Raw genomic sequence first — 13957 nt, forward strand, 5'->3', positions numbered from 1 at the left:
GCACGGTTCGAAAAGACCACGTCAACATTTTCGAGCTCATCAAGTTCTTGAAGTAACAAGAAGACAAGGGGGAAGCCGACAGACTCTTGCTCCGGGCTGGGCGACCCCCATCGAAGCTGTCCGCGAAGTACAAAGTTTCGAATGATCGGTTGATCCGACTAACAAGAGAATCGGAGACGGGAGCGAAAACGCTAATCGGATACATTCACAGCGTCGGCTATAACTTAAACTACAACTGACGCGATTCCGACCTTCGAAGATGACGGTCCCCAGGTTGTGCCCATCGAGTTCGTCTGGCGGATTCCGTCGGGATATTCTGCAGAATCCAAGGGGTCCCCGCATATAAACTGGAACGAGCTAGTTTCGCTCCTAGAATATTTTACTACAGTGCTCCTCTCTGTGCTCAAGCTCTCCAGGCGGAAATCCTGGTGGCCTCGGGGTGAATTTTTCTCCCGAACTCCCGAATACAGCCATCTCCTCCTGTGTGAGGGGCGGTGATTCGGACTTCGAGTCATGGCGTATCATCACCAGAAATGTTCAACTTGATGGAGAAGCATGATTAGCATCGGTGACGACGTATACATGTGAAAATGAGTTGCCCGTCGATTTGCGTTGGAGAACCCCCGGTTCCTTGATTCGAGGCTGTGGGCAAAGTCGTTGATGGCTGTACCGCTGTACGGCAATGGGATTGAGATGGGAGGACATCGGTCAACGGTTATGGTCAATGTTTTCTTGTGATCCAGATTGTTGTTGTGTTTATCCATTGATCCAGATTCTTGTTGTGTTTATCCGATTTGACCCAGATTGTTGATGTGTTCATCCGGTATTTGTACACATAATGTCAATCAGCCTTCTGTATCAGGCGTGAAATTGGGCGGATCGTTGTTTGTCCCAGATCCCCAGGATTCTGTTCGTCCTTCTTACTTCGGTTGCATCGTTCGCCCCGTCGTGGAGCTTGAGACGCCACCGGAGTTCTTGATTCAAAGTCGGACTCTAAGATACCCGGGGTGTGTATGTGTCTCAAAAACCTCCCGCGTGAGATTTTATTCGCTTACAATCAGAGTACTTTGGAAAACCATGGGGATATTGCATTTCAGTATCTAAGGCTCTCCTCCTCTGGTGTGGAGACTCATCGGGTTTCTCGCCGGATCCCTGAACTCATGAGTGTTGTCCCGGAGCCTTTGTCTCAGCAAAACCTTATTGACCTGGAAGACGTTGCTTTCCACTTCCGGCTCGCTCAAACATTACCTCAGCCTTCTCCTGCACGGTGACACAGCGGGCTCCGTCAACCGGGAATTCGCTGTTGGAGCATCGATCCCGCGGATACTGCCGAGTAATCACGAAAGGCTTCTAAGGAACACGCCGCGCTGTCTGCTTACGAAGCCGTAAGGGAAAGCTTGCTAGCTTCTCAACCAAGGCGACTCCGTAATTTCGGTCGGTGTCAAAAGTGCCTCAAACGGAATCTGAGCCTCATGGTAGAGGATTTGGGGGAGCTTACTGGCGGAAGTGTTCTCTCCCCACCTTCCCGACCTGTCGTTTCGAGCAGGAGATGGAAAAAGGGGCTAGGAGGCGATCCTTCCTCAAATGTCATCCAGTGCTGTGGGGGTGGGGACGCGACCTTCACAACTATGACTTCTCTTGCTGGCATTTCGTCCTCGCTGCTTGGGGAACCTCAATATCGGTGCTTGTCGAAATTATGGGTAGGACGCTGCGTGAGGAAGCTTCCAAGGGGCAGCGAAGTCATCATAGGAATAAATTCTATCAGACTGGCAAGATGGAGGCTAGCCGATCAATTTCATTCAGGTCTATCATTAATCGCTATTCGTCATTATCTCACTCCGACGTTTTTGAGGATACCTCCGCTCTCATAGGAAGAACATTGGAAAATCCTTCATCATCTCCCGTGAACGTCCACCTAGCCCATGACGTCAGTTATTCAATGAATGCCTGCCGAAAGCTGGCCGCTGTCCCCCTCATCATATCCACCAAAACACACCGTCGAGCTCGGATCTGCTTCCGAACCTGCGCGATGATCGCGGGAACGCTTGCTTCCCAGCCGATTTGACGGGAGGAGGCTGCGAATGTCTTAATGATTAGTATGAATACTCTCAGAAAAGCCCGTACAGGCGTGAGATCGGACGAGGAGTTCGAAAGGAGCTGACGGTTGCCCTTCGGTTCCTTCGCGAAACAGGTTGTGTGGTGAGAGCTGTTGTCCTCCCAAAATCAATGGGGGCAAAGCGGGATTCGGCGGTGATTCCGAGTTGCGGCATTTCCGATCGGCGGTATTTTCTGGAGATGGAGTTTTCGCATCGGCCGCAAGGCGGCAAAATCTCAAAAAAGACTCCGCATACCTAACCAACTGAGGAGTGCAAAATGGAACGACAAATCACTCCGGCTCCGGAATAATTCCCGAAATGAATCACGGTGCCGCCAAGGAGTTCATGTGGCCTGGAGCTTTAACCGTCGACCGACTCCGAACCGTCACTTCACGAACGGGATAGGAAACCGCCATCCGGCTGTTGGCCTAGCAGGCTGCGTGCATGTGGGATCTAGCGTTTTGTGGTACGGACACGAACCGCTCTCTCGGGAGCAATGAGACATGAAACTGAGTTTCTACGCTCTCGCGCTTCGTACCGCAAACATTCGTACGCTTGTACGTTCCTTCCCGATGACGTCCAATTGCGCGAATGCTGATCCGTGGAAAGTGCGTACGAGGAGTTTGGGGAGTAGAACTCCACAAAAATGGAGAATCTGTCGTTTGGGGGAATGTATACAATGATGCTAATGATCTCCTTTGAAAGTTTGGCAGGAATCGTTGGGTGCAGGCTCTCGTACAGGATCCCATTCGCGAAGAATCGAACGAAACCGTCAAAATGCCTCAGACCATCCTGACTGCGGACTTCCGAGCCCGAAATGCTGAGTTCGCGGCCGGAAATATCCCAAGAGCTATCCAGCATCACGGTGTGGAATTCATTCGTGAAGACCGAGTTCACGTTGATTCCGAATACCATATGCGGAAAGTTGGAGAATATTCCATATCATTGAGTCTCGAGTACTTCGGCTGGTCGAGCCTGAGCGACTTCAAGGTTTCTTCCGACGTGATGAAGGAAGAATCCTCGTGGAAGGATGAGCGTTTCGCGCGGCAGGTGACGTAGGTCAAGACGAACGAGGACACTCGACTGTCGTTTGGTTCCCTCTTGATCTTGTCTTTGACGGTGGCGAGCAGCTTTTCGGTGTCACAGGGGAACCGGCGGAAGACCTCGAGGGCTGCGAGACGAGTCTCCAGGCTTTTCCGCAGCCATCGAAGTGACTGAGAAATCGTGACGGCGACCGCCCGATCCTGGTCGAATTTTCAGCAAAGATCATCAATCTTCAGCATCATTGTCCAAACTCTAGTCGCGGATAGTAACAGGCTCGCGGCCGAGTCCGCGAATTCGCGCAAGCCAAGCACACCTGCTCGGCATATGTGACGATTGATGCTCGTCGCCCGCACCGGCCGAACCGATCGGAATGCCGTCCTCCAGTTGCGAGAAATCGCGTGTCTGATACGCAGGCACAAAACAGTTGCAGCCTCGGAGCGGACCCACACCACACACGCGCACAGCTTCGTCCCGTCAAAGATCATCAACCCCCAAGAGCAGCAGCACCATTCACACACACCACCACCACCACAAGCCCTCGTCGTAGTCGTCGGTTTGAGTGAGTCGTGCGTTCAGTTGTGCGGTCGGTCGGTCGGTGGGTCAGACAGTCGGTCGATCTCCTACTCGGATTGCCATATAGGAAATAGTTGAGTTCTGACTACTGGTGCTGATCAGAGACGACGTACATCGTCGCAGGACTCTGACACAGATATGGCCCAGTGGAATTCGGCGAGCCGGACGGCTCACAGTACCAGTTATAAACTACTCGTGTTGCTGATACTTGTTGGCACCCTCATCAGCAGTGTCGCGGGTGGTGAAGATCTCGGTAAGTCGGTAGATCATTCTCATGTCCGAGACTAGGCAAGAATGTGCGTCAGAAGTCGAAGCCTACACTCGTTGCCGGAGGGCAGCCGACAAAAGAGCTACGCAGAACAAAAACAGTCGGAGCGACCCGGTTGGAACCCTGGACGATACAATTTCTAGAGACGGGTCCAGAAACTCCATTCTATCGAGTAGCGATTCGTTTGCCACTGGGAAAGCTTTCGGGAAGCGTCCCGACAAGCCTATCATGGGCTGTCGGTCGCAAACCGAAGAGATGAACTATTCTGGAGACACCACCACCCCCGATACGCAGAAAGTATTCACCCTGCTCGCATCAGTGGAGGGACAAGCGCCGGTTAGCACCCTTGCTAAACGCTTTCAGAACTCTTCAACCGCTCTAGAGTTCACTCTCATTGGGTTCACCGTCGTAGGAAGATCTTCAAAGGGATTCTCGTGAAACTCAGCCGGGAACATTCGTATTTGAGTTAAGCTCCGATAGGCAGTCCCATCTTGCGGGACCGGTTGTTATTTTGTGCTCCCATAAGACTTCCCGTCAACATGATTCTTCATAGAGCTACACCGTCACAATCAGTCGCCGCCAACGGGCTACTGATACGGCGCCGCCAGTATTCCTGGCTCTAAAATAATTGGATCCAATAACCAGTGTCGCGGCGGGAATCACCTCGCATTGTCCATAAATTCCCCGTCGTGCTTCGACTGGCGAGCCCTGTTCGGGGAAATATTCACACCGCTCTATTTCTTCTCCCGTATTTCTTTTGAGGGAGTTCACGGGGGTGGGGGCATTGTCTTGGAGGGTAGAGAGGGAGCTCAGATCCCAATCGTGCTCTCGTTCCCTCGTGAGCTAAAGAGGGAGTTTTCCAGAGCCTGCAAAGAGCGGAACGAGCATGATGCCGGAGTTTGATTGGTCAAGGGTTTACATTGACATTTGTCGCTGTCAAGCGTCATTTAGTTGTGCAGGATACCTGCGCTTGGCGACGAAACCTTCACTTCCGGTTCAGGTGGATAGCGCGGATTGACATTTGGCGAGCGTCGCTAAACGGAAGTTTCGGTAAGCGAGGAAAGGAGCTCCAAGATTGGCTTGCCGCGAACGATGTCAAAGCACAATCGCCCAGCTGGCTAGCTGGTTTACGCGGTTTAGTCTAGAAGGAATACGAAACTTGCTGCTTGTCGCTAGGGACTAGGCTGAGCATGAACGACTAGTACGGCTCAATTATCGCCGGATCGAGTGTCGAGCGAGACTAGACTCAATTGACCATCGGAAACGTTACGAGACGCCTCATGCATAGTTTCTCGGTCCGGTCTCTTCACCACATCTTTTTGATTCTTGCTCGCGACGACTCCGGCCGCGTCATACCCGCGGAACCCGCGCGGCTGCGAACTTTCTTGCTGACCCATATACGAGCCAGTCAGCTTGCCAGCCACCAACAAACCAGGTAGCCAAGCACCCAGACAGGAACCGTTACTTTACCTCCAATCGGTGGTTGTGACGGCGGGCGATGGCGGACAACGTTTCCACCACGGATGGATTGGTCACTGGAGAATTTGATTTGTTCGTAGGCTCACGTCTTGTTGGCCACGCATCGACAACGAGCCAGGGGAGCGAGCGCTCGTGGACACTTTGCTAGAGCGGGCGAAACAGTTCCGACATCGGTCGGACCGGGGAGGGGCAAGCCATTAAGTTAGCGGCTCCGTCGACTATCGCTCCCGGCGTTCTCAACTGCTGCTTCTTCGCAAGTTCCGCTTCTTCGTCGCCAATGCTAGATGAGCCCAATCGCGTTCTGCGACAAAATGAGCTTGTATGCAGTTCCTGTTGTGGCGTTCCGTTCCCGTCGATTGTGTCGCTGAGGGATGGGGCCGCGCGTAAACCACTGGGTCGACCCTCGCGATACATCGCCTAGAATCGAGGCGAATAATTACGCTTGTTAGTTAGTCTGTCGAACGTGCAACAACGTCGCCAGCTCGTAGAAAGAATTCAATTAGGGGAAGTATACGGAAACGAGCGCCGATCGCCGTTTATTCGTTTTCGGAGCGTTTACGTCGAAGTTACCCGAAACCGCTATTCAGGGAATTCTGATGAACATGTAACGGTGTCATTTGCGCTCGAGATGGCGGCTTCGGCGATGCAGAAAACCGCGTTCGCCACTCGTGGAGCGTGAGTGAATTCCAACGGAAAAAGATACAGATATTGTCCGTCGGCTGTTTTGGCTCAATTCCAGTAAGGTCTACCGACAGGGCCGTCGACCAACTGCGCACTTGATATTGTTCCGGTGGCAAAGTCAACCCCTCCATAGACTGTGACAATCGACGCATTGTTCATATACCGAATCGACGTCGCTCTCGAACAAACGGCTTAGCTCCGTGCTCACCTCGATTTCCCATCTTCGCGCGCGCTAAGGAGTCGCCTCCGGGCAAACTCCTGGCGCGAGCTCAGCGTCAGGTATTCCGTTCGCTTCGGAATGGGATATTCCGGCCATCGTCTCACGTGTGACCATTCGATCATCAAAACGTCATTTAAGAGAATTCATAGCCGAGCGTCTCGGCATATCCAAGTAATGGGAATAATGCGGCCGATGGCTAAGTGTTTGATGTCGGGCATTGTTTTCGGAAGGTATCGAGCCGGTCCTCCGACGAAGCGGCCGATAAATAAGGCTCTGTGAATGGTGACACTTTTCCGGTCGAAAAAATAACTCGTGATAATGATCGTTCCTTCTCCGTCTTCTTCAAGCGTTCCCGCGACACTCTGCGACGGTAGATCGTCGCAGCTGCCCTGTGACATGTATCGCGTAGCTGCCCTGTGACATGTTCCCCGGACAAACGCTTGGAAAAAGCTCTCTCCCATGAATATTAGACATTGTTCGTGATTCTCTTCGGAGGAAGCCTCAATCAGTTGATATCTGAACAGAACTTTCTCTTCTCCAGGAAACGGGAAGACTCCGATGAAAACGGAAGTGAAGAAGAAACCCGTGGTCACCGAAGAAAAAAAAGTTTCTTCGCCGAAATCTAGTCTCTCGTCGAAGGATCCGATCGGCGCAGCCGATGTGCCATTGAACAGTAATCCCAAAGCAGAAGCTGCCCCTCCGTCGAGCGCGTCGCCTCCCGCAAGTGCTGCTCCCAAGACGGATGATCCTACACCGCTCGAGTACACGACGCCCGCCGTTGGTGCCGCGAAACAAACTGAAGCTCCGCATGAAGACGCGGGACGCAAAGACGAGAAGCCAGTGCCAGCTCTCACGAGAAGCCCGTTCAGTACAGATGAGGTTCGTTCCGGATCGGATACACGTCCCTTTGACTCGGGAAATCAAATTCATTGACAACGTCATTCCTCATTAGGGGGTGCAAGCAGTCAATGTAAACAACTGTTCTCTCACGCTAGGTCACCTTGCCCCCGGACAACCGGCCAATCAAAGAGGGTTTTACGGAGCAGACAGATGAGACCCATGATTACTACAATTCGAGCATCATCGTCGACGAACAGCAGGCTGAAGCCATGTGGATTGAGCTGGATAACTTGAATGAAACCGTCACCCATGAAATGCTCAGCGAAAGCTACCGTCGGGCAGCGGTGAGTCGAATCCATTCGTTTCTCCGCATCGCGTTCACTGGAAAGTAGTGGTCCCCGCTTTTCCGTGGCCCGCCCATCCACCAACTCAGCCGGAAGCGCGACTGTTCAGCAGCGCCCTCGGGAGCCCTTCTAGATCCATCTACATATGGAACCCTAGGGATTGATTTCATTAAATCGAGAGCGTTCGGAACCCCACCAAGTGCCGCCGGTTCAGCGTAGAGCCTGGCATCGGGCTAGGCGGCGACGACATCGAAGAATTATTGCTCGGGGAGGTTTCCGCTGCTCGTCGTATCTTTGCCGAATATGACCTCAATCATTTCGCTCCTCAAGCTCTGACAGTCACATCGTCTCGCATTTGCGAGCTCGGGTTCGCTTGTGAGCCCATGAATAGAAACGTTGCGCTGGCCGAAACCGTCAGAGAAGTTTTTTTTCTAGAAAACCGCTCTTGTGTAAAACTATTCATCTCGTTCGGATACTGACGGACTGCGTTCGCTCGTCCACTTGCAACAGCTATTTCTGGAATTATTGCCCCAGACCTCGACAATGTTTGAGCCTGATCTATTCTATTGCAGACCGTGAACCTCACATTCGACTTTCCCTTCTACGGACATCCGATCAACAACGTGACGATCGCCACCGGAGGCTTCCTGTATGTGGGCTACAAGCTACACATGTGGCTTGCGGCGACCCAGTACATAGCTCCTCTGATGGCTAATTTCAAGGCGTCGGTAAACTCCTCCGAGTCTTCCCTGAAGTATTACGATAACGGAACGGTGTTTGTTGTCGAATGGCGTAACGTCCAACTCGAAGACTACAGAGAGGCGGGCAATTTCACTTTCCAAACCATCCTCCACAAAAACGGAGATATCGTCTTCGTCTACAAGAGCATCCCCATTCCGATTTCGAATATCACCGAGAAGAACCATCCAGTGAAGATTGGAATATCGGATGCCTACCTCTTCCAGCGCGTCATATATCGTGAGTAGTACGGCTTGCGTCCTCATTTGACGCTGAAGACGTAGACATCTGACGTTCTACACGTCAATATTCCGGGATATCATCCCGGGAAGCCGATCTCCCATCCCGGGATGCGGGGTCGAACGACGAAAGAGCATCTGTTCCTTCTATCTGATAAGCTGAAAAGGTCTGACTAAGCTGTTTCACGTTGATTCTAGTTCTGAAACGCAAAACCATCTACGAGTACCACTCGATCAACAAGAAGACGGACCAGGTCCGCTCGAACTCCGCCATTGTGATTCGAGCGTTGCCCACATGTGTTTCGCTGAAAAGCTGCGAAGAATGCACCACAGCTCAGATAAACTTCAACTGCACGTGGTGTGAGTCCGTTCAGCGATGCTCTTCCGGGGTCGATCGCCACCGCCAGACTTGGATCAGTAACAAGTGCGAGGAGAACGTGGTAAGTGCACGACTGGACGTATTCCGTTTCGAGGCTGTCAGGTCTATATTTCCCTGAAAGTTACGCGTCTTCCATACGTTACGCGTCATACTTCGACCGATCGGAGTCTTCCGAGCTACATGTACTGACCGTTCCCTCCCGTCACCTTGCAGACGCCGAAGGGCCACTGTCCCGCCACGGATGGCCATAACGCATTGGCCAGCGCCGATAACGCTACGAGGGGATCGGGCGGTAGCGCCGGCCTCCAAGCCCTGTTCGTCATAATCGCTTTGGTTTTGGGAGTTTCCCTCTGGGTGTTTTACGCGTACCGGAACCCTAGGTCACCCAGTGGTCAATTCCTAATCAAGTACCGCCCTTCGCAATGGAAACGTCACGGGGAAGCCAGATACATTGCAGCAGGCTCCCTACACATGTAGACTGTTGAACCCTAGCTTCTTGTCCAGTCTTCCTAGTAGAGAGACATCATGATCATCGACACAAAGGTACACAACCGGAAGCAGACCTGCTGCATCTCGGTCTGCTTGCTCTCGAGTCCGAGTCCATCGCGAATGAGTGGTTTTCCATCGTTCAATCGGAACCTCTCACTTTTCATTCAAACAATCGCTGTAAACAGTCGGAGATTCAGTCGAACAGATATCGCTGGAACTTCGCATCCGCTTCCGGGATGATTAGCGTAGAATATTTGTAATGGATAGAATCTTCCGACGAGCCTCGCAATTGAACTCTCGCGGGAAGCTACGCTGCGACTGTCGATTCCCGAATAGCGCTCAGAAACTGCAGATTATGAGACGGGCAGACAAGCAAACATAGGGACGGACTGGTAGCTAGACAAGCTAGGCGAGCGAAGAGATAGACCCAGACGGACGTACAAGGTGAAGATGTAGACATTGATCATTCGCACAAACGACTACTTGTAACGGGGTCTCTCGATTCGAAAGATGACAACCATTGGAGAACAACACACTGAACTTAAAGAGATGACATCATGATGACTTTCAAGAAAACTAGTGGCGACCTATTGGGCTCGGCTGGGCGACACCGACGGACGGCGCCATATGGTCTGCGCGGACCCGCGTCAAGAGAAAGAGGCATACGAGACTGTCCCGACGGTGCTCCCGAGAATTCTTAGCCATCCTAGGGTAATTTGCGCGAATACCAATATTTACGCGTTCCAACGAGAATGCCGAGATAGCTTCATGCTGCCCCGATCCTTATCTAACCTGTGCCCGCCTGGTTGGCGTGATTAAGCCGATTCGTTGTATCGGTATCCTAACCTATCGATCGCGGGCGAGCAGGGGGCTACTCTCAGTGCTCGTATGGTACTCTCTGTGCACGGTGTTCGACTCCTTTGAGTACGTGCATCGGGCTCGTACTCGCTACCATTCATCGAGGACTGCGTATCATCGTGGCTACCTACTCGGACGAAATTATTCCACGAGTTCGATTCGGAGGACCTCGTGGAAAAACCGAGGGGTAACATTACATGCTAATGTAGTGCTCGGTTTTCAAAGCTTTCTTAAACTCAAGCCGATGCTCAATTATCGAGAGATCCCAAGAGCCGGGATCATGATTTCGACCATGGGAAAGTCCGACCGCTAACATGAGCATTGGGAATCGTGCAATAGGTCTAGCTTCCGGCAAAAAATTCAGTAATAATCATCATCGTCCTCTGAGGTGTTCGCCTATAAAAATAATTCAAGCCGTGGTCCCGGAGCACTTTCCCCTGCGGATTCTCTTTTTTTGAAGATTCGACGGTCCGTCTCCATCATCGGTGATGGACAGATAGGTCTACTTACTTAGTTTCCGCTTTCGTCCGCAACTTTCACCCACTGACAAATTTCATGATATAAGCCACTCTGACGACTACACCTGTTCCAATTCTTCTTTACTTTGACCGATTGACTCATTGGGAGAATATTCCGCGGATGATTGTTGAGCTGGAATATTCCGATTAGCTTGACGGACCATTAGTTCGAAAGCACTACTCATTGTGCGATAAAGGCACTCTGTAGGATCAGGTTCCGAGGCTCGAATTCGACCCGACTACAGTCTGGATCGATGATAATTGTACCCCAAGCCCTAGACCGAATCCAAAGCTTCTCTTCCCGAAATTCCGTAGCCTTGGACGTCGCGTTCAGCGCGCGCCAGGGACTGCTCCGCTACTGCGGGCGAGAGCAGGATATCATGGTCTGGTATATACATACATATAACGACCGAGCATCTCTCCGGAGGGTCATGTGTCACATCGGTCGCCTTCTTCGACGGAACGTGGTCGCGAGTTCGTCGTATAATTGGATTCATCCCTTGCCTTGTGCCTTCTCCAAAGCTCTTCACTTAGGAAAACTTGAATCTTGTCTCTGTTCCGAGTCGCGGGGATAGAGAACGAGCGAAAGGCGGATCGAGCGGAGTTTTATACGCTGACGCATCGTCGAAATACGCCGTCGAGAAAATATCGCAACATCGAACGATATGATTTTTTTCCAATGCATCTACCGTTCCTTCTAATCGATCCGGAGAGTACTTTCGAACCTCTTCTATAGCCTCATACATTCTCTTCAATCGGCTGCACCGTTTTACGTTTAACATGTACTTAGCTCGAAATTCACCCGGAAGGAAGTCGGGGAAGGCTTCTCCCCCTTTTGAAGAAACACATTTAGTTCAATCCATTCAAACTCAATGTTGATGGAAATTATTCATTGCATCTTCAACACCTGCAGAGTCGAGCAGATGCAATATTGTGTAGATAATGGGAAGGAACAATACAAGCCGTATCGTCGTCGTCGTAACCGTCGGAACAATGGAAACTTGTTGACCGTATTGTAACTACTTCAAATCGAAAGAGTTTAGATCGATATCTTTATCAAATCTATCTTGTGATAATCCAGCGCCGAAGCCATCGGAGGAAATAAACTATCATTCAACGATTACCGATCTGTCATTCGTTCTCCCCTTCACGGTGCAGTCGCCGTGAAGCGTCAGATTTCAGGGAGGCGGTGGGTCGGTCGATCGGTCTCGGCGGCGGTGTTGTCGCCTCGACCTCATCGGTCGACCATTCCGGCTCCGCTTGCGCTTGAACATACACGTGCCGTCGTAGGTCGACGTGCAGCTCAACATTCGAGACTGCCGCCCAGTGGATCGCGGCACGCCGGTCGTCGCACATGTTCTTAGGCCCAGTTTTTGGATGAACCAGGATTTCGACAACGAATCAGACGCGATGAGTCGCCGTGGTTGCCGAGAGCGCCGACGCATGAAGGAGAAAAGAGGTAACGATCTATCCCGGGTCGACCCAAGTGGCGCCGACCGCCCGGACAGCGGAATCGGATCCGGCAAAGGCTCTCCTGAAAAGCACGACGACGGTGAGTTTGACGCGTTCTCTGCGAGATGCCTCCCGGTAACATCGATCTGAAGCGGTCGCTGCGGACGGGCGGCGGTGCAATGCTTGTGGGACACCCGTTGCGAGAGGTTGAATGTCACCTTAATGAAGTCATTCCAACCTACCACAGATCTGATTCTCGATGGTGCATCTGAAAGCGACCTGTTCTCACATCCCCTCGAGTACGCCTGGAGCTTCTGGGTGAATGATGTGAGTTCTCCTCGACTCGGACTCCTTCGCTCGATCCAGCTGGGGGCCCTGACTGACGGTTCGGTCGCCGCCCCGCTCGGGGTCGGATCGAAATAGCTGACGCTTCGGGAATCCAATATTCTGTTTAGCCATTTGTCCTCGAGGACTCTCGCGCAGAAAGCGTGACCCCAGGATCGGCGTTCGATCCGACTCCGACCGTCAGCCAGCAGAAAAACTTGCTACTAAAGTCTTGCTCCTTCTCTTTCATAGTCCACTAAAGACTGGAAGAAGGCGTTGAGTCACGTTTGCGATTTTTCCACCATAGAAGAATTCTGGGCTTTGTTCTTCAATCTGTGTGGACCCTCCGATAGTCGAAGACTAAATTTCAACGTTTTTAAAAAAGGCGTGCGGCCGGAATGGGAAGATGAAGCCAATGGAAAAGTGAGATTCGGGCTCTCTCCTACGAATCATCTCAGAATCGACTCCATCCCGAAACGAAGCGTCCGCTAATCAGATGGGCTCTTTTCCAGGCTGGAAGATGGAATATCACTACCCTGCTACCAGAGGGCGAGCTTTGTGACCTCGTCTGGGAAGAACTGTGTCTATTGCTGATCGGAGGGAAAACGCTGGGAAGCTTGACGGCTAACGTGAACGGCGTTTATCTCTCGCGCAAATCCAGTTGCATCCGAGCCTCCGTGTGGATGAACACGAAGAACAAACGCGAAGTGTTGGCGATAGGCCGAAAAATTCAAGAGACTCTCCTCGATCACGTAGGGCAACACTTCCAACTCGAATTCGTCCTGCACAAAGCTCAGAAAAACACGCGGAAAATCCTATTTAGGATCGAATAACATTCTGACATGCGGACCCTGGTTCCAAGGGGTGGCGTACTTGGTTATTATACAAGATTGGGATAAATCCGATCGGGACCCGAATCCACAGAGCGATCCGTCGCCCTCAGAACTGTAACTTCCAAGAAAAATGGAAAGCAATCCTATGCCCGAGAGAGCTCCGGGAGATTCTTGGTCCTTTGTCACCCGGCCAGTGCCTCCCGGACTCGCATGGAACGCATGGGATTGTTTACTTCAGAGCCTTGTCGAGAATTCTGATGTGAAACCATGAGGTCAAATGAATACATTTTTGCCGTCGAATTTCGTCTCTTGAAAACCTCGTCCACTCCGATCGTTCACTTCATATCGTCGGACATCGACACATACATGTCGAATAAATAGTAGCCAAAATTGATTGCGAATCCTCAGCTCGCGGGATCACCTCAGAATTAGTGGAGAACCTGTCAGAGAGTCTGCTTTCGTCCGGAAGAACAAGTCAGCGTCATATATCAGAGGCTCAGTGGGAAAGGAGGGTGCCGAAGGAGTCCATCGAGCTAATGAATGGAACGAACTGTTTCGCTTTGCTGTCTCCTCGAGCGAAAA

The 13957-nt window shown here is 51.7% G+C and overlaps 2 protein-coding genes across 3 annotated transcripts; both read left to right on the plus strand.

Moving 5' to 3' along the window:
• Window positions 1-7515: 7515 nt before the first annotated feature.
• On the plus strand, window positions 7516-9378 carry l(1)G0289 (plexin domain containing lethal (1) G0289). Its single transcript, XM_029111862.1, has 4 exons — window positions 7516-7545; window positions 8118-8523; window positions 8721-8962; window positions 9115-9378. Exons 1-4 carry the CDS (start codon window positions 7516-7518, stop codon window positions 9376-9378), a joined length of 942 nt encoding a protein of 313 aa, XP_028967695.1.
• Window positions 9379-12062: 2684 nt separating this feature from the next.
• Window positions 12063-13675, plus strand: LOC100904140 (eukaryotic translation initiation factor 4E). Of its 2 annotated transcripts, none has more exons than XM_003744790.1 (4): window positions 12063-12318; window positions 12466-12545; window positions 12795-12965; window positions 13055-13675. In XM_003744790.1, exons 1-4 carry the CDS (start codon window positions 12144-12146, stop codon window positions 13373-13375), a joined length of 747 nt encoding a protein of 248 aa, XP_003744838.1. In that variant the 5' UTR covers window positions 12063-12143; the 3' UTR covers window positions 13376-13675. The 2 variants fall into 2 exon arrangements, with proteins under 2 accessions (XP_003744838.1, XP_003744839.1); XM_003744791.1 differs by having other exon boundaries at window positions 12100-12225.
• The last annotated feature ends 282 nt before the right edge of the window (window positions 13676-13957 follow it).

Source organism: Galendromus occidentalis, unplaced genomic scaffold, assembly GCF_000255335.2.
Source record: "Galendromus occidentalis unplaced genomic scaffold, Mocc_1.1 scf7180000077475, whole genome shotgun sequence".
NCBI lineage: Eukaryota > Metazoa > Arthropoda > Arachnida > Mesostigmata > Phytoseiidae > Galendromus > Galendromus occidentalis.